Source organism: Leopardus geoffroyi, chromosome B1 (assembly GCF_018350155.1).
Source record: "Leopardus geoffroyi isolate Oge1 chromosome B1, O.geoffroyi_Oge1_pat1.0, whole genome shotgun sequence".
Taxonomy (NCBI): Eukaryota; Metazoa; Chordata; class Mammalia; order Carnivora; family Felidae; genus Leopardus; species Leopardus geoffroyi.
Window position 1 is genome coordinate 22,610,493 of NC_059327.1, and position 21,410 is coordinate 22,631,902.

General features: G+C 35.5%; 1 protein-coding gene across 9 annotated transcripts in view; it reads right to left on the reverse strand.

Annotated features, from left to right (window-relative positions):
* Positions 1-21,410, reverse strand: part of TUSC3 (tumor suppressor candidate 3) — a 289,103-nt gene that overhangs the window by 160,124 nt on the left and 107,569 nt on the right. For 8 of the 9 annotated variants that reach the window (XM_045455141.1, XM_045455177.1, XM_045455169.1 and 5 more), the window contains exon 2: positions 13,518-13,687. In XM_045455141.1, coding sequence (XP_045311097.1) covers positions 13,518-13,687 — 170 coding nt within the window. Of the gene's footprint in view, positions 1-13,517; positions 13,688-16,154; positions 16,163-16,339; positions 16,350-21,410 lie in introns of all 9 variants that reach the window. The other variant, XM_045455145.1, reaches the window with a different exon arrangement.

Genomic DNA, 21,410 nt, shown 5'->3' on the forward strand with positions numbered 1-21,410 from the left:
TGTCAGGATCAATATAACATTGTATCATCACAGTAGTATCCAATTCCATGGCGGAAAACCACAACTTCACAAAATAAAGATTCTTTTTATTGCCAGTTCTGTTTAGATTAAGGGAAAAACAAAATAATAAACCCTACTCTGCAGACCTGAAAAATGAGAATTTGAATTAAAAAACTTAAATGAATAATGAATATATTACTTCCTTGCCTAGAGTGTTAATAAATACTTCATAATTATTAAAAGGTTTCATGGTAGGGGTCCTCGGTATCAACCCCAAGCTCAGATATTCACAAAAAAAGGACTCACAGGAATTAGCATATAGTCATATTCACTGCAGTGAAAGGTTAAGATTTATTATAGTGGAAGAATACAAAATAAAATCAACAAAGAGAAAAGGGATCTGCAATCAGGTTGAGGAAACTAGATGCAAAGGTCAAAGAGTGACTCCCAGTGGAGTCACACAAGATCCACTCAATTCCTTCAACAGTGAGCTGAGACAACACCCAAAAAAGCTGACTAAAGATTTAGTGTCCAGGGTGTGTACGGAGGGCCAATCATGTAGCTACCCTCTGTCTAACACATAACCAAAACTCCAGACTCTCAGAAGAAAGACAGGTGTTCCGCATGAACCACACTGTTTGGATAAAGAGTTTAGGCACAGTGAGTCACTCTTATCAGTTATGGAATTGTGGGAACACTCCTAAAATCCAAGTTCCCATACACCAATCCTTTCTAAGGTTAGTAATCTTGGGTCTGCTATATGTTAACTGGTTTCTGCACAGGTTCATCACCTATGCAAAACAAATAACAACCAAGTCATGTTGTTCACTGGATTTTACTCACAAAGACAATGATCTACCACAAAGAATAAATCTGAAGTTGTTATAATTGACAAAGCACTGATTGTACAAAGTAGTCACAAGGGACCAAGCCTCCTATGTATCTAAGAGAAATTAATTAGGGACTAAGGTTGGGAACCCAATAAATAGTAAGCTATACTTAATATATTAATGACTAACACATCCTAAAATCATGGAAATCAAGGACAAATGCTTAAATATAACATTTTATAATTTGTGAGTATGAATTTATATATATGAATAGTATTTCTGGCATTACAGATAAAATTAACTTTATTTTGAATGCTTGAGAGTAGCTATCAAGACTGTAAGTGTATCATTTTAGCTATAATCTTCATAAATAAAGCTTTCTAAAGGAATAAAATACTATTTTATGCCTACTTGCTTCCATAACTGTAATAAGAAACTTTTCAATGTGTTTTTTCCAATTATGTAATATTAATCATAATTTCATTCAATCAAATCCTACTTAGTACACAGAAAATGCAACGCCCTTAATTGCAGGTGATCTAGCATTGACAAATCATCATCGTATTTGTAGAATAGTTTTTCCTTCAAAGAACTTTTTCACTTGTGCGCAGACCCCAAATTTTCCTACTAAGATTAACTCTGCTTGAAGAGTTCACTTTTCTTGTCAGATAATAACCACCAACTAACAACTTCTAAAAACTGTGCAGATCGATCAGAAGAGGAAACAAAACTATTCATCCTTGTAGCATAACTAGGATAAAAAGTAGACTACAGACTGTAAAATATACACAAGTGGGAAAATCAACATCTGCAACCTCCTACCCATCCAAGAACGGGAAGTAAGGGTGGAGACCATGGAAAAGGAGGGGAAGAGAAATCCTAGCAGTGGTGAAATGCAAAACAGAAAAATCACGCCAAGAAAGAAAAGATCTCACCTGAATTAGGAAATATTGACAACAGGTCTAAGACTTGGTGGATAAGACAAGTGGCTGCTGGCCAGTATAAAAGAAGAGGCTTAAAAGTATACAGGAACCAACATAGCAGTCTTGAGGATGCACTACTCTGGGAAATGACAGGCGACACAGGAGAGCTAGACAGTACTTAGGGGCTTGTCGATATAGTGAAGGGAGAAGCAAGTCATGAGAAGGAAGGAACGAAGGAAGGAAGGAGAAAACTGCTATGTTCAACCTATTCCACTTTATAAAGAGAAAAGGGTACCTGAGTTAAAAAAAAAAAAAAATTAAAAACTAGTAGGCTAGGTGTGCCTGGCTGGCTCAGTCAGTAGATCATGAGACTCTTGATCTCGGATTGTAGGTTCGAGCCCCGCACTGGGGTGTAGAGATTACTTAAAAGTAAAATAAAATTAAATTAAATTAAAAAACTATTAGGATAACTATCACTCCCACATATACACTATTATTTCTAGTGTAGAAAAGAAAAAAAATTAAAGCAGCAAATAGCAAGCAGTATCCATGCGATGCTACTATAAAAACAAAACAAACACACAAAAAAGAAAACCAAAAGTGCATGATCCTTCAACTGATGAAAAATTTACCTAAAAAAACAACCATGAAGAGAAAAATACAACACAGTATTCCAACTGTAGCAAGCATCGTTAAATAAGCATTTGAGGATATTAAAAAAACAAACACTTACATTAGAAATTCAAAAACTCAAAAGAGAAAGTAAATAGAAACAGGAAGATGCTAGGTGAGAGCCGACCAAAAAATCAACAGAAGGAATAAACAAGACTAAACAAAACAAAGCAGAATCCTTGAAGAACTGAGCACTGTATTGCAAGGTGCTCAAAGAATAGAGTTGACTGAAAATGTAATAAAGGACACCACTGAAAAGAATTTAAAACAGGTAAGAGAACAAAAACAACATAAAAGTGAAAAAGGCAGGATATCAAAGTTGGACTAAAAAGATAGGAGGAGAGACACTGATTTTATGGTGGTAGAAGGCAAGCAGCAATTTCAGCACATGAAAAGAGAACACCTCAGACCCTGGGAGGTACGGGAAAAGGAGAGACATGATCTTTTGCCTTTAAGAACCACACCTGGAGACTTCCTCGAAATAAAAAAAACACACCCAAGTGCAGCTCTCCAAAAACCATTCAAGCACCCTTAAATTACCCAATTGCTGGACCTGCCATCTTCTACCAGTGGGCTCTGAACTAACCTTGCCATTCTTCTGAAGCTTAAGGAATTTATGGGAAACATAAATGGCTACTTGGCTTCCATACAAAACATCAATCAACCTTTCTAGATATTTTTCTCAGCCCATTCCCACGGCTATTGCTTCCTGGGAGTAGACAAGGGATATCATGTTAATGGCATGGGCAAATAAGACAAGTGAGACTATCCTCAGGTGCTGTCTAGTATCATGCACACAATTTAATCATGCAAACCGAGTTGGGGATCTGAAGTCTACCAACCAGTCAAAAGAGGACATCGGAGGCACTGTCAACCAGTGCCCCTTAAATCATGTAGGTCCTACTGGGGAACCTCAATAATTATAAACAACATTTCTTAGGGGCACAATATGCACTCCCGTGTTCCTCATGTGAAAGTCTAATACTATCTTGTCATCAGTACCATGGTAAACTGTACCTAAGGATGGATAAGAGACTATCCAGTGCTTAGTGTTTAAGAAAGCATAAAGCTTCAGCTCCAACAATAAGAAAAAGAAAAGGCATCCAAATTAGTAAGGAAAGAGTAAAATTGTCACTCTTTGCAGATGACATGATGCTATTCATAGTAAACCCTAAATAAAGACTCCATAAACAAATACGTGAAGTCCCAGCATACAAAATTAATAAACAAAAATCAGTTGCACTTCTATACACTATTAATAAAGTAGCAGAAAGAGAAATTAATAAGACAATTACATTTACAAACTGCACCCAAACAAATAAAATATCTAGGAATAAACTAAGGAGGTAAAAGACCTGTATTCTGAAATTTATAAAACACTGATGAAAGAAAATGAAAGTGACACAAACAGATGGCAAGATGTACCATGCTCGTGGACTAGAAGAATTAACACCGTTAAGACCTCCATACTACCCAAAGCACTCTATGGATTCAATGCAATCCCAATCAAAATTCAATAATATTTTTCACAGAACTAGAACAAATAATCCTAAAATCTGTATGGAACCACTAAAGACCCCAAGTAGCCAAAGCAGAGAAAGAAGAACAAAACTTGGAGGTATCATAACTGAGAATTCAACATCTACTACAAAGCTAGAGTAATCAGAGATGCCTGGGTGGCTCAGTAAGTTGAGCATCTGACTTCGGCTCAGGTCATAATCTCGCATTCAAGGGTTGTAGCCCCGTGTTGGACTCTCTGCTGACAGCTCAGAGCCTGGAGCCTGTTTTGGATTCTGTATCTCCCTCTCTCTCTGTCCCTCCCCTGCTCATGCTCTGTCTCTCAAAAAATAAAATGTCAAAAAAAAAGCTATAGTAATCAAAATAATATTGTACTAGCATAGAAATAGGAATACAGATCCATGGAAAAGAAGAGACAACCCAGAAATAAACTCGCGTGTATAGGGTAAGTTCATCTACAACAAAGGAGACAAGAATCTACAAAGGGGAAGAAACCATCTCTACGTTCTGAAGAAGAAGCTGGACCACTTTCTTACACCTATACAACAATAAGCTCAAAATGGACTAAAGGCTTAATGTAAAACCTGAAACCATAAAATCCCTTAAGATTACGTAGGCAGTAATTGGTCTTAGCAGTGTTTCTTTGCATCTGTCTCCTGAGGCAGGGGAAACAAAAGCAAAAAGAAACAATTTGCACTGCATCAAAATAAAAAGCTTTTACACAGTGAAGAAAATCATCAACAAAAAAATGTAACAAAGTGAAAAGGACAAGGTATTTATGAAACATGTATCTGATAAGGGGTTAATATCCAAAATATATAAAGAACTCTTACAACTCAACATCAAGAAAACAAAATAATCTAATTAAAAATGGGCAGAGGATGTAAACAGTCATTTCTCCAAAGAAGACGTAACATGGCCGACAGACACAGGAAAAAATGCTCATCATCAGTAAAATGCAAATCCAGATCACAATAAGATATCACCTCACACCAGTCAGAATGGCTAGAACTAAGAAGACAACAAATAACAAATGTTGCTGAAAACGTAGAGAAAAGGAAACTCATAGACTACTGGTGGGAATATAAATTGGTGCAACCACTGAAGAAAATAGTACTAAGGTTCCTCAAAATATTAAAAATAGAAATACCATATGACCTAGTAATTTCTCTTCAGGATATTCAGCCAAAAAAAAAAAAACAGAAAACACAAATTTGAAAAGTTATACACACCCCTATGTTCACTGTAGCATTATTTCCAGTAGCCAAGATATGAAAGCAACCCTGACATCCACTGATAGCTAACTGGAAAAAGAAAATGTGGTATATACACAATGGAATATTATTACTCAGCCTTAAAAAAAGAAAAAAAAAATCTTGCCATTTATGACAACAGGGTAGACCTAGAGGATATTATGTTAAATGAAATAGACAAAGAAAGACAATTACCGTATCATTTCACTTCTATGTGGAATCTAAAAAAGCAAAACAAACCAGCAAGCAAACAAACAACAGAAACAGACTCATAAAAACAGAGAACAAACTGGTGTTTGCCAGAGGGGAGAGGGTTGAAAGGGGTGGTGAAATAGGTAAAAAGGAGTAAGACATGCAAACTTCCGGTTACAAAATAAAGAAGCCACAAGAATAAGAAGTACAGGGAATACAGTCAAAACGTCATAACATTGTAGAGTGACAGATGGCAACTACATTTATCATGGTGAACATTGTATAATGAATACAATGTATATAAATGTCCAATCACTGTTATATATCTGAGACTAATATAATATTGTATGTTAAGGATACTTCCATTTCAAATTTTTGATGAAGTTGAAAAAAAAAAATAAGAACCAAAACACATTCTGGAGACAAATGCAAAATTTCAATACGAACAGTATAAGAATATATCATTGAATTAATGTTAATTCACTTAAAAGTGATAATGGTATTCTAATTATGTAAGGCAGTCCTTTTCTGAAAAGTTGCATACTAAAGTATTCAGTGGTGATTTTTCATAATGTCTAAAAATTATAGATATATTTGGTGTTATTTTTTATCTGTATTTAAAAACGTGTAAAAGGAAATGTGGCAAAATGTTAATAATTAGTGAATCTTGGTAAAAAGTAGACTGGTGTCCTTGTACTACTGTTTCAATTACTGGTAGGTTTGAAATTTAAAATATGGGAGGGACTAAAACCAGACTTAAAAACAACGAAATGGAACACGGAAATAATATGGAAAATACAAAGCGCTCCACGAATGTTACAATGTCACACTGAGTTCATTGAAAATACTAAAATAGTTGAAATTACCCAATCTGAGGAAGAGACACCTAGCAAGAAATTTCATACAATGAGTAAGTTATATATATGCCTTCACTTAAAAAAAAAAAAATTAAACTAGATGGAGCTCATCAAGAAGTGAGATCATTATTTGTACTACACTGGTCATGGATTCAATCAAGCCTGAAACAGTTCTCAGGTAACACTCAAGCCAGGCAAAGAATGTGTGTGTGAATGGCATGAGAGTTTGCCAGTCTTTGACAAAGAAGTGAAATACTCTGTTCAGGAATCAAGCACATGAGGAATACTGAATTCTTAAGTATTAAGATTTCTTAAGTATTAAAAATTAAGTCATAGAGAAATATTATCTAAAGCAGAGAGGAAATGAGAAGGTTGTAGTCTCCAAACCATTCATAAAGAACTTATATGTGCATTAAGCTATGTACAAGGGTAATTTTATTTTTATGCAATTTTCACCTTCTGTGCTCACTTTTAGAATCTAATCTAAGAAATGTAAGCTCGCTGTAGTAAAACCAAAGGCTGATGAGCTCCTTTTCACCAGCTTTCACAGTTTTCACCAGCCATCTCGAAACTGCCAGTCCTTGCTAGGAGATGGCTACTCTGAATCAGAGCTTTTCATGATCTAATGAATTTAAGAAATGCTGGCTTATGGATCCCTGCCCTAAAAGATTAATAATCTTAGAAGGCAACGCAAAAGCAAAATACAAAGTACAGATCACAGGGTAAAGGCAATGGTGAACATGTACACTAAGGAAAACATTAAACTCTAACAGCTTTGGAGTTCCAAACCTCATTCCTGACAGGTATAAGCTGCATGACTTTGGATAAATTACATAACCTCTTAGTTTTGATGTTCTCATCTATACAATGGTTATTTCTTCAGGAGTACCTTCCTGAGTAGTGAGAATGACATGAGATACTATATAAATGACTTCACATGGGACCCCAATAGTTTATACATAATTAATTATTATACCTAGAGGAGGAAGGATGTTATCCAGGTAATATTCATGTGTCAATATCATAATTTATTCACATTCCTCTTTAAAATACCTGTATAATTACTAATCTTTTTCATTTATAGAAATCCAGTAACATACTAATCTCTAACACATCTCCAAAACTTTGATTACACATGCACCCTGCTTGATTCTACATGACTTTTTAATTTTCCTTTACTTGATTTTTTTCCTACATCTATTGATCCATAATAATCTTAGAAAAGGATATTTTGTTCTTAGAATTTTTAGTGAATTCTGGAAGAGATGAGTAACGTTGTGGTAGAATACACCCAAAAGACTTAGCAATTATGGGAAATGCTCCCTAGAGTACAATATGATAAAGGAAGTTTGGAGTAAACACTTAGAGGAGGTGAGAATTGTACTGAGCAGTCTTAATTAACAACTTCATTTGCCCAAGGAGTTTGATTTTAGAACTGAGGAAGGTGAGAATTGAATTCTGAAATTTGTGAGTAAACTAACTATAAAAGAAAAGCAGAATGATTTGGTAAGAGAGTTTACAAGGAAGCCCATAGCTCATTTACCAGCCTTTCCGTAGAAAAGCAACTGGAAAATCTGAGTTAACTCTGGAAGAAAATTTCACTTTTTCTTAAAGAAAATAAAAACGGCAAAAACATCTCACAGAAGACAGCACTAAGAGTTTTAAATTGTAGCTATGAAAAAAATTGTAGCTATAAACTTTTCAATGATTTGATAGAATTATAAAAATTATAGCAGTATTATTAAAACAGTCCAAAATTACAATGACACAGAAGGATCCAGGAAAATTTAATTCATGTTAAAAAAAAAAAATGGCTACTGATGATAGGCTGCCTTTCTCAATGAATCTACATATTTTTTGTGGCTTAATTTATAATAAACATAATTTGAATAATTTTTCTTGAAAATTTTATTTGAAACTGTATTTCATCATAGTTGTCACCCTGGAATCTCCTTGGCCCACGCTGCCCATTATTATATGGGTTACAGTTAGTACTCTCTTGGCTCAATAGAAATCACAGACCACTGCTAAACCACAATTACTTAACGGATCTTTCTTTGAGGTTTATACTATCCTGTAGTATAAATTTGTTATCCTCATCCACCAAAGTCCAAAGTATTCCTCTACCAGCTCACTTAATTTTTTTCCTCTCCAGTTCCATGATCACCCTGAGTAATTTCAAATACATGCTTATAACATAGATATTACCATAGCCTTATAGCTCCTCAAATGTCTCTACAGGATCAATAATAATCTACATTATATTTCACCAGTTTACTTATTAAATAAAACCTTCTATAACTACTTCCTAACTTTCAATCCCATCCCACTTTTACACAAAACTTTCCACTCTTGTGAAATTTAGCTAAGTTTATCAGGGATCTCCAGTTTCCTCTGACCCATCACCCAACTCTGAACCCAGAGTTTTATGTTTCAAATACACTCTTCCTAGCACTCGGAAATCATCTGCCTAATCCAGTTCACACCATAAACCAAACATGTCAACTTATAAGAAGGGTGTTCTTCTTCCTTTTTTTTTTTTTTTTTTTTTTTTAAATTTTTTTTTTTCAACGTTTATTTATTTTTGGGACAGAGAGAGACAGAGCATGAACGGGGGAGGGTCAGAGAGAGAGGGAGACACAGAATCGGAAACAGGCTCCAGGCTCCGAGCCATCAGCCCAGAGCCTGACGCGGGGCTCGAACTCACGGACAGCGAGATCGTGACCTGGCTGAAGTCGGACGCTCAACCGACTGCGCCACCCAGGTGCCCCTTCTTCCTTGATTGCTGAGTATTGATTAGGGGAAAAAAGTCATTAATTTCTACAGATTCTTCACTAAGAATGTGGATATTATAGTTTCAAAAGGATTCTCAAATGCTACATGGTCATTCAGTTAGTTAACCTCCATATTCTTGATGCTCCTCAATGAAAGTAAATAAACAAAAGGTATGAATCATGTACCTGCTTCTTACCTTCCCTTTCTCTATACTGGCTGCACACTAGAATCACCCAGAGATCGTGTTTTTTAAAGTGGCAATGCCTCAGTCCCATCCCAAAACAATTACATCAGAATTCTAGGGGAAGAAAAAAGAATTCTGGATATGGGAACCATGTCTGCTGTTTACTTTCTATTTGCCTCTAAACCTTCAACTATTTTTAATTCTCTAAAAATCCCACCCCTTCCTTGATCCACAAATTGTCTTAACTTTTCTAATAACTTCAATATTTTTCTCTTATATGATCTAAAACTTTTCTAAAATGTTAAAATTTATTACAAAATAGGCTGTAATACACAGGTTATTTTGGCCTATGTGTCATTAAAAAATGAAGGTTCCATATTCTATAATTCATTTAAAAACATAATGCAGTAAGTAAAATAATACCTAAAGGATATAGCATTTAACAGTATGTTATAGTTTATGTCATCAGAATACATGCAATTTTATAGAACTATGAAGTAAAATACTTGGATAACAAAGTCTTTCTAGGTCACAGTTACAAAAAAACATAATGATCAATTAAATATATTTCTTCTTAATAGTGACAAATATAGGAAATCAATATATTTACTTTTTAAGAGCGAATTATTTCCCTGAAATATACAGTATTGTAGGATGCCAGAAGACACGTATTTTTAGTGGAAAATTAAATATTACACCAAAATGCCATTTAAGGTGGTGTTTTTGTCTGAGTGGGATCTTATAGCATCCTTGAAGGTACAGAAACCTTTATCCAAATGTGCTAGCCCAATTGTGACAACACTGTTAATGGCAACTTCAATACTGGTCCTCATATACGATAGGAGGAGAACCCAGAATCATCTGCAATGCTGTTTTTCAAATTACTTTGCTCACCTTCTTCTCTACCCACTTTCAGACATGCCCCCAACATACAGTCTTTATCGGGTCATAGGGTCATAATAAGATCCTTCTAGAAATTTTTTTTTATTTTGAAAGCCGAGAGAGAGAGAGAGAGAGAGGGGGGGGGGGGGAAGAGAGACAGAGGGAGGGAGACAGAGGGAGGGAGACAGAGGAAGGGAGACAGAGGGAGGGAGAGGGAGAAAGCAGGTGAGGGGCAGAGAGAGGGAGAGGAGAATCCCAAGCAGGGTCCATGCTCTCAGCGCAGCCCATGTCTCGAGACATGGGACTCAATCCCACAAACTGAGATCATGACCGGAGCCAGAATCAAGAATTAGACACTTAACCAACTGAGCCACCCAGGTGACCCGATCCTTCTAGAGAATTCTGAGACACCGAAATTCCCTTTCTGCAAACTAGTCTGAAAGAATTAAACTTTTTTCCATTGACCCACGTTACTAACAACTTCAGTTTGCAATCGAATTCACAATTATTTAAAATCTAAAAGTCTACACATAAATATACAACGTGAAGAGTGAAGATGTGGAGACACCGCATAAAAAAGTGTTTGTTCTTGAGAAGAACAAGTGTTCAGCCAAGAAGAAATAGATAATCTGAATTGTCCTTAACCACTGAGGAAATGAAATAATGCAATTTAAAATCACAAGGCCAAGATGGTTTTACTGAAGGATTCTATCAAATATTTAAAGAAGAATTAACACTAGCTAACACTACCTACTAAAACTGTGTAATTTTACACAATCTCTTCCAGAAAGTAAATGAGGAGGGAACATTTTCCAAATCATTTTATGAGGCCAGTATTAGCCTGATACCAAACTAGACTAAAAAGAGTATAAAAAATAAAGAAGTATAGATCAATATCTATCATAAACTTGGATGCATATTTGTAATGGATTTTTATTAGCAAATAGAATCCAGCAATACATAAAAAGAATACACCATAATCCAGTAGGATTTATTCCAAAATGGAAGGTTGGTTCAACATACAAAAATCAATTACCATAAGGTACCATATTAAGCACCTAAAGATGAAATATCCTATCATTCATGCCAAAAAAAAAATTTGATAAAATTCAACACCCATTCATGATCAGAACTCTCAGCAAACTCATAAGAGAACTTGCTTAAGTTGATAAAGAACATCTTTAAAAATCTTACAGCTAGTGGGGCACCTGGATGCCTCAGTGGGTTAAGCACTCAACTTCAGCTCAAGCCATTATCTCAGAGTTCCTGGGTCTGAGCCCCGCATCTGGCTCTGTGCTAAAGGCTCAGAGCCTGGAGCCTGCTTCAGATTCTGTCTCCCTCACTCTCTGCCCCTCCCCCACTTGCACTCTGTCTCTCAAAATAAATAAATAAACATTAAAAAAAATGTACAGCTAGTATCATCATTAATAATGAGAGACTACACAATTTCTTCCAAAGATCAGATTAAAATGTAAAACATGAAACTATAAAACTTTTAGAAAACAACATAAAAGAAAAATTTAGGGATACAGTGCTAGGCAAAGAGTTCACCTGGATAACAAAAGTAAATTATAAACCAAGAAACTGGTAAAATGGACTCATTAAATAAATATCTGCAAAAGATATGTTATGAACATGAAAAGATAAGCCATAGACTAGGAGAAAATATTTGGAAGCTACATGTCTGACAAAGGACTAGTATCTACAATACATAAGGAACTCTCAAAACTCAGTAAAAAATCCAATTAAAACGTGGGCAAAAGGCATGAACAGATAGTTCATCAAAGACATGATATACAGACAACAAATAAGCAGATGAAAAGATGTTCAACCCAATGCCATAAGGAAAATGCAAAATAAAACCACAATGAGGTATCACTACATACTTGTCAAATGGCTAAAACAGTGATAAATGCTGGTGAAGACATGGAAAACTACATCAGGCATACACTGCTAGAGGAAATGTAAAATGATACAGCCACTCTGGAAAACATTTTGGCAGTTTCTCATAAAGCAAAACATGCAACTACCAAACAACCTAGCCATATCCCAGAGAAATGAAACCTTAGGTTCATAGAAAAATCCACACCAAAATGTTCACAAAAGTTGTACTTTTTAATAGCCATAAACCAGAAACAATCCAGATATCCTGGATGGATGGTTAACAAACTGCAGGACATTCATCCCATGAAAGTTTACTCAGTAATAAAAAGAATGATGACTATTCATAAATGCAACAACTTGGATGGATGTTGAGGGGATTAGGGCAAATTATAAAACACCAAACCCAAAAAATCATCAAGAGTAGGATTCCACCCACATCACATTATTAAAACAACAAAATGGAGTACAAATGCAGGATGTGGGAGTGGAATGGGAATGGGTGCATGGGTGTGGCTATAAAGGGCAGGAGGAGGGATTCGTATGGTAATGGAACTGTTGTATACCTTCTATACAATACCTTCTATATCATATGTTGTATACCTTCTATATCAATACCAATACTCTACTTTTGACATTGTACTACAGTTTTACAAGATGTTACCATTGGGGGACACTGAGCAAAAGGTATGTAGGATCTCTCTGCATTATTTCTTACAATTGCATGTGAACCTACACTATCTCAACATTAAAAAAAATTTTTTTAAAGGATGTTGCATACGTATTTGTACTTGTCCAAAATTTTCCTTACTATGTTCCCACTAAAAGATATTTCAATCATTTAAATGATTTACTTCTGGGGCGCCTGGGTGGCTTGGTCAGTTGAGCATCCGACCTAGGCTCAAGTCATGATCTTACGGTCCATGAGTTCAAGCCCCCCGTTGGGCTCTGTGCTGACAGCTAAGAGCCTGGAGCCTGCTTCAGATTCTGTGTCTCCCTCTCTCTGACCCGCCCCCATTTATGCTCTGTCTTTCTCTGTCTCAAAAATAAATAAACATTAAAAAAAATTTTTAAATAAATAAATTTATAAATGAATGATTTACTTCTGTTTTATAGAAGAACCTTCTAATCACTGGAAGTAATTAAAAGTAAATGGATTTCTGTAGGTAAAAATATGACTCTCGATTAAACTGTTAAAATAGAATATGTTTAAGGAGGTTACTTGATTGCCCATAAAATGTAATTAGGTAACTTACAGACAATATTCGAAACAAATCTTATCACACATTTACCTTTATACAGGACATAAAGAAGAAAATATGTTTTATGATTACTCTTGCATTGGTTAATAAGTATTACACACAGTAAAAGAATATTAGCCAAAATTATTTTCTAAAATATACCGATATTGAGCTTACCTTGAAGTGCACATTTAGAGCAGACTATAACCTTGAACAGCTGTTGAATTCTATTACATAGATTTACTTAAGTGTAATAAATATACAAGCATGGGATAGTAGTTTAAAAATTTTTTAGAACACATAAATTACCTGCACACAGAACATTGTCGTTGAGGCTGAAGAGCAGTGAACATAACGATCATAGAATAGTTTCGAGGTGGTGCCTTTATAAATTTTCGGAATTTATCGCCATTCATTCGGAAGATTGAGCGCCTGGAACTCCATTCCATCAGCTGTTCTACTTTTTCAGCTAAAAGATTCTGCAATTAAACACAGGAATTTAAATTTACACAGGGTTAAAGTCCTCCACTATGTATTTCATATATACTGAATTGCATGAGATTCTACCTTACCCCAAATTAATTTCTGTTAAAAGTTTTTCTTTGCGTGAATATATCTATTATTAATTGACTGTATATGCATAAAATATTTCATTTTATTTTCCCTAAAGATTGCAAAGGTTTATAAAACAGACATAAAAAGTAAAACAGACTACCACTTCCACAAAGATAAAACACACATGCTTTTCCCTAATCTACCACTAAATACAGAAAAACATGCTGTCCATTACATAAAAAGCAAATATAGGAAGGCTCTGAAAAAGGATGTCCAATGTTAAAAAAAGAAGGAAATCCTGCTATTTGCAACAACATGGATAAAAATACAGGGTATTACGCCAAGTGAAATAAGCCAGTCATGTAAGAATAAATATGGCATGATTCCACTTGTATGAGGTTCCCAAAATAGTCAAACTCCTAGAAGCAGAGAAAAAACAGTGGTTGCCAGGGGTTAGGGGAGGAAGAAATGGACAATTGTTGCTCAATGGGTATTAAGTTTCAGTTAAGCAAGATGAGTAAGTTCCTGAGATCTACTGGACCGCATAGTATCTATAGTTAACAACTGAGTATTGTGACCTTTAAAATATGCTAAGGAGGACAGATCTCATGTTAAGTGTTCACACCACCACATACACACACGCATGCACACACGCAAAGAACACAAGGCAATTTTTGAAGGTGATGCATGTGTTTGGTATTTTGATTGTGGTAACGGAATCACAGATGTGTACATATGTTGAAGCCATCAATATATATATTAAGGGTGTTCAGTGTTTTGTATATCAATGATAACCCAATAAAACTTTTAAGAAAGGAGGAGAAAGAGAGAGGAGAGGCAGGCATCTTACCCTGAGTTAGGGTAAAAGACTTGCTGAACTGCTCTGCACCTACCTGAGGGAGAAAAAAGATGAAAGAAATGGAAGAGAAAAGGGAAGCAGGGGCAGTAACCTGCTCAAAGAGCATCATGCTTAGTTAGTAGTTGGGCACAACATTCAGGTAAATGCACGATGGCAGGGTGACAGTAACAAAAAAGAAATATTATAAGTAATTATTGGGATAATGTTACTTAAAAAAAAAAAAGACAACAAAATTTTACCTTACCAAAAAAGTACCAGCTGAAATTCATCCTAATCTCAAAACAGGCTAATTATTTGGATTTGATTATATTTGTCTGTAGGCCTGTAATTTCACGTGCAGATAGAACATGAATATATTTCCATAAAAATAATACTCTTGCTAAACTGAAAGTTAAATAAAATTTTAGAAGACACTGCTGTGCTTCATCAATACACACAAAACACCTAAAAACTGAGCAGAAGGACTTACACTAACTTTTCTTACTTTGAATTCTGAGGAATAAAGTGAGGCTGTTTCCATGTTAAGCATAATTTCCTAGTGTTTGTCTTATAAAAATTGTGATATATTTAATATGATTTAAACTCTTCAATTGTTTACCCTAACACTCAGTGAGTCAATTTAGCATCTATAAATTCTTCTGAAATAATTTTAAAATAGAGCATTTTATTTATAGGGACTGTGACCCTCTATGTAAAGACAGACCCTCCAACTAGCAAATCAAGCAAAGTCTTAATACACTAATGAGGGCAAAAAGAGCTGGTCTAAAAAACAGCAGTTTGTCTGCAGGTTCCTAGGGTGTTTTAATATACTTTTCTCAACAAATACACACACACACACACACACACACACACACACACACACACACTCTTTCCTCTTATTATTATTTTTTATTTATTTATCTTGAGAGGAAGAGAAAGAGAGAACGCACAACCCAAGAGGGAAGGGGCAGAGAGGGAGAGAATCCCAGGCAGGCTGCGCGCTGTCAGTGCAGATCCTGACGCGGGGCTTGATGTCATCAGTGAGAGAGTGACCTGAGCCAAAACCAAGAGTCCAGACGCTTAACCGACTGGGCTACCGAGACACTCCCACACACACACGTTCCTTTTAAATTCTCTAATAATAATTCTATAACAATTAGATTCTATAATAATCTACTTCTATTCTACAATAAGTCTATAATAATGTTACTCTATTTTTTGTTGTTAAAAACAATCACATCTTTACACCAATACGTTATCTATCATGACATTAAATAAATTTGAAAAGTAGAAGATTTTGTTCTACTTCCACTTTTTCAGTTATCAAAGAAGCAAGTCAGTTTCAAGCGTGCTGGCAAAAACAAGTATCCTGAGTCAGAAATATACTTTTTTTCTCTGGCAAGGTTTATTTGTTTTCCAGCTTTACTGAAGTATAAGTGACAAAACTGTAAGATATTTAAAGTATACAACATGATGAATGGATATACATATACACTGTGAAAAGATTCCTTCCATCTAGTTAACTGACATACTCATCACCTCACCCAGAATACCTTTTTTTCTTTCCTTTATTTATGGGGGGGGTGGTGGGCGAGAACACTTAAGTTCTATAGTCACCATGTTATACATTAGATCCTCAGACCTTATTCACCTTATATCTAAAAGTTTGTAACCTTTTATCAAGTTTCCTTGTCCCCCTCCACCACCACCCTTTTATGGGCCTGCTCCTGACAACGACTTTTCTGTCCCTACTGTTTCTATGATTTCAAATATATATATATTTTTAATTCAACATATAAGTGACTCCATTTTATAAACACACATACATCATACTTGTTAATCCATTCTCATGGTACAAAAGGCACCATGAGCTCCATGGTGTCACCCAAGTCTCATGGGGCTGGTGTGGAACAGCCCGGATAGATGATCATTTAGCGGGTTTATGAGAGAGCTGAAGAACTCTAAGGTTAAGAAAACCCAATCTTTTAAAGGTACTGCTGGCAAACATGCCCAACCTCTGCTCTAGAGGTAAAAATGATCTTTATTATCCTGAACAGGAAATACATCTGTCCTGAAACTTTCCTAAGTCTAGATTTCTAAAGAAATCTAAATTAGGGGCACCTGGGTGGCTCAGTCAGTTGAGCATCGGACTGCAGCTCAGGTCATGATCTCGCGGTCCATGAGTTCGAGCCCCACATCGGGCTCTGTGCTGACAGCTCAGAGCCTCGAGCCTATTTCAGATTCTGTGTCTCCTTCTCTCTGACCCTCCCCCATTCATTCTCTGTCTCTCTCTGTGTCAAAAATAAATAAACATTAAAAAAAAAAAGAAATCTAAATTAAAATCAATTTATTATCTTTCAAGGCTGTTTGTACAATATCCTTGAAAAGACAGTCCAGCTAATGCCTGGGTTCAGACGTGCAGAAATATGAGAGATCCATGGAGATTTGCCTCCCCAAAATATCAATCAATGCATTCTTTAAATCACATAATTTGAAAACATAATTCCCCGCGCTCAACCTGCCAAAAAAAAAAAAAAAAAAAGAAAAAGAAAAAGATCAAGTCAAATACTAAATACAGGTTGTTTATTGACCTTTTAGGAGTTACAAATCTAGTTCTGCTAAATATGCCTAAAACAGAGTATGGAAATATAACTCAACTTGTCAAGAATAACTACTCTCTGAATGGTGGATATGGGTAGCTGTCCCTCATAGTTTCACAACTGGATTCTGTCACATCATCATAATCAGCTAAGAAAAATGTATCCATATATTCTAAAATATCTTTTGTCAGGATGTATATAGTTACAAAAATTTTTTTAAGCCTTCAAGACTTCAAAGGTTAAATATGGCACTCACTTTCCACAAACATCCACCTACATTAACAGATATTCCACATACACTTTCATTCCATCAAAACACATGTTAAAGAAAAGAAGCAGGTAAACAAGCCTGTTATCATATTTCCCAGGGCTTCCATCTTTCAGGTAATATGAAGCTTCTTACTGACAGAGACTAAATAAGTTACATCCACCGTTTAAAAATTATACAAAAAATGTATAATAACTTGGCTAAAGTGGATTCTTTTTTATTATTTAATGTTTACTTATTTTTGAGACAGCGTGAGTAGGGGAGGGGCAGAGAGAGAGACACACGCAGAATCCAAAGTAGGCTCCAGGCCCCACGCTGTCAGCACAGAGCCCCACATGGGGCTCAAACTCATGAACTGTGAGTCAGACACCTAACCAACTAAGCCACCCAGGTGCCCCAAATTCCTTTTTTAAAGTACACTTTTAGTTACTGGGTAGTTACTCTTTCAGAATTAAGCAAATATAAATCTTTCCTTTTTCTGACTATTCAGATTCTATAACTTGACAGTCACTGTGCTACAGATTTTAAGGTACACAGTCACATTCAACACCAATGTCAACATATAACTTTTACACAGTCATGCCTGGAAAAAAGTAAAATTCCAATTTTATGTAGTTTTCCTACTGCAAATAATCAGGAAAATACTTTTTTAGAAGAAAATACCCATCAGTGCCATCAGGGTACATCAGCCTGATAGACTAACTACAGTTGGCCCTCTACAACACACGTTTTCAAGTGTGTGGGTCCAATGAGATATGAACTTTTTTCCATAAACATGCAGGACAGGTGCCTGGGTGGCTCAGGCATTAAGCATTTATCTTCGGCTCAGGTTATGATTTCACTGTTAGTGAGTTCAAGTCCCACATCAGATGAACTCTGAGCCCTGCTCTGGGTGAGCACAAGCCCTACTTCCAGTTAAAAAACAAAACAAAACAAAACAAAACAAAACAAAACAAAACCCATGAGCCCCACTTCAGGGGAAGCCCTGCTTCTCTCTCTCTCTGCCCCTTGTGGGATTCCCTCTCTGCCCCTCATTCACTTGCAACCCCACTCTCAACGGGGTTTATATCTCAAAGGAGATATATTTATCTCTCAAAGAGAAATATAAATATAAAAAATATAAATATATAAATATAAACAAATAAGTATATAGGAAATTTTTTGGAGATTTGTTTGAGACAATTTGAAAAACCTGTGTAACTTAGAAATACTGAAAAAGAAAAAAAGTTAACATTATTGTGAAAAAACAGTATTTAATACAACATACAAAATATGTGTTAATTGCTGATGTCATTGTAAGGCTTTAGGGCAAAGGAAGGCTATTAGTAGTTAAGTTCTGGGGACTCAAAAGTGATACTTGGATTTTCATCTGCATGGGAGTCACCACCCCTAACTCCTGCATTCTTTAAGGGTCAACTACATTGGTATTTTTGTTCCTACTGTGCTTAAAAGCAGGGTATCAGTGTGGACTGCTAATGCTGCCTGCAATGTATTCATGTACTTGAGTGAGTGTCACCACACCTTTACCAGATTAGGGTACTCATTTTCATTCATATTCTCTCTACTAACTTAATAAGTAAAAACGGTATCTCATTGTTCTAATTTGCACTGTGATTTGCTGGCAAAACTGAACAATTTTCTACAATTTTGCATACCTGTTCCATGTTCCTAGTTACCTCATGACCTTTATCTGTCATCTATTCACAAACACAGTTTTATAGAAGACATGAAAATATATGTAATAAACCCCTTTGCATACTAATTCAAATTAAAACAGCACTCGGATAAGATTTTATCACTTCTAAATTAGGTTCATTTTGCTTACAGGGTGAGCACTAGCAAAGTAATATTTTAAAAGTATGTATTTGAGGGCACTTGGGTGGCTCAGGTCATGATTTCACGGTTCGTGCATTCAAGTCCCACATCGGGTGATCTCATGCCCACACTGGGTGATGATGAGCCCCGCATCAGGTGAGCCCCGCTTCTCTCTCTGCCCCTCACTCACATGTGCTCTGTCTCTCTCAAATAATTAATTAAAGTATTTGATTATACTTTGTGAATTATTTCTCTTTAAAAAGTTTCAATTTACACTGTGAAAAACCTCAGTCCTTTAAAATCTGAAAAAACAAATCCATGTTCTGGCGCCACAACGAATAACAAATGATGGTGCCATTAAGAAGTCTCCCTCCTCTTCTCTTTTAATATCCTAACCGTTTGATTACTCAAACAAGTTTCTCTCTTACTGTGATGATTCAACCCAAACAGAGTCAAATCCACTGGTAAAATTTTCTTATGCATTTCAAGTACCAAACAACTTTTAATGTTTTCTTCTAAAATATAAGCATAAGGGTGACTGAAGTGTTCTCTCTCATGAATGTGGTGATGGAAACAAAACTAGGCTTTTGCCAAAACCCATAGAAATATACAACCCAAAAATGAATTTTAAGTATTTTTTAAAAATCAACCAGGATGGGGTGGGGGGTTCTGAAATGAAATATAAACTTTAAAAAACAAACTCACTGTATTACAAATCAATCATATACACCTACTTTGGAAAACAGTATTTGACTGGATACTCTTAAAGCTAAAGAGAAAAGAACTGTATATAAATCCCATACTCTGTTGTTTTATTTCTCACAAGACTAGCAATTGTGTTACTTTATGAGTATACTAGAGTTGAAGAAAAAATTAAATATATATGATTATCAGATTTATTATTTTCAAAACAAAAGAACTTACAAGTAAGGAAAAGGGAAAACAAGGAACAATGCTATGGTATTAAACAGGAGTTAGAGGCATCCATATTAAGTATGGCTTTTAAAACAGATAAACACATACATACACATATGTACAAGTATACAGACACACACATATGTATGGATTACTATAAATATATTTCCTAACTATTTTCAATGAGAAGGCTGAGGAACAAGAACATCCCAACAGCACACATAGCACTGAGATCTTAGTTTCTAAACAACATTCTCTATTAAAAAGAACCAAGGTTTCTTAGAGCAGCAATTGATTAAAAGGCTGAGACAGAGAAAAACAACATGAGACTAGAGTATCTTGTGGTACCAGAAAGTAAACAAGTGCTCAAGAAAGGCATGTTAAAGGGCATAGGAACCAACTAGAAAAAGCTCCCAATAACCAAAGCTGTAAAGTTTAAGCAACAATAAAAATGACCATAGTACTGAATTTTAAACCAAATACTAAGAGGAAAAAAAAAAAGTCTATGAGTCCATACTTACATGTAAAATACTGAATGAGAAAACAAATAGGAGAGGGGCACCTGGGTGGCTGAGTAGGTTAAGCATCCCACTCTAGGTTTCAGCTCAGGACACGATCTCACAGTTTCCAGAGTTCAAGCCCCATGTCAGGCTCTGCACTCACAGTGCAGAGCCTGCTTGGGATTCTCTCTCTCTCTCCCTCACTCGCACTGTCTCTTTTTCAAAATAAGTAAGTAAACTTAAAAAAATGTTTAAAACAACAAACAAATACAAATAGGAGAAAGGGATTACTCTTCCTCACAGAAGAATTCCAAATAATAAATGGCGAAGTATTAGGGGTAACAGGAATACCACAGTAAGTAACACCAATGGGTTCTAAGCTTAGTTAGGAGGTACAATTTTGAAGAGAAGCAGAATATTTGCATAGTCTCAAAGTATCTTCCTAAAAATATTTATTAATTATCAATAGAAAAATAGTACCGTGATAGTGAAGCAACCTAGCTGATACCTTACCCAAGCAGTCAATGTTAACAATACAGCAATAAGGGATGAACATCATGTATTCCTTGATACTGAGAAGAGCATATTATTCTTGCCAGAAACACATGACCTCAATCTAATCATGAAAAAAAACATCATACAAGCCCACACTAGTAGCATTCTACAAAATAACTGACCAGTATTCTTCCAAGGTGTCAAGTTCATGAAAAT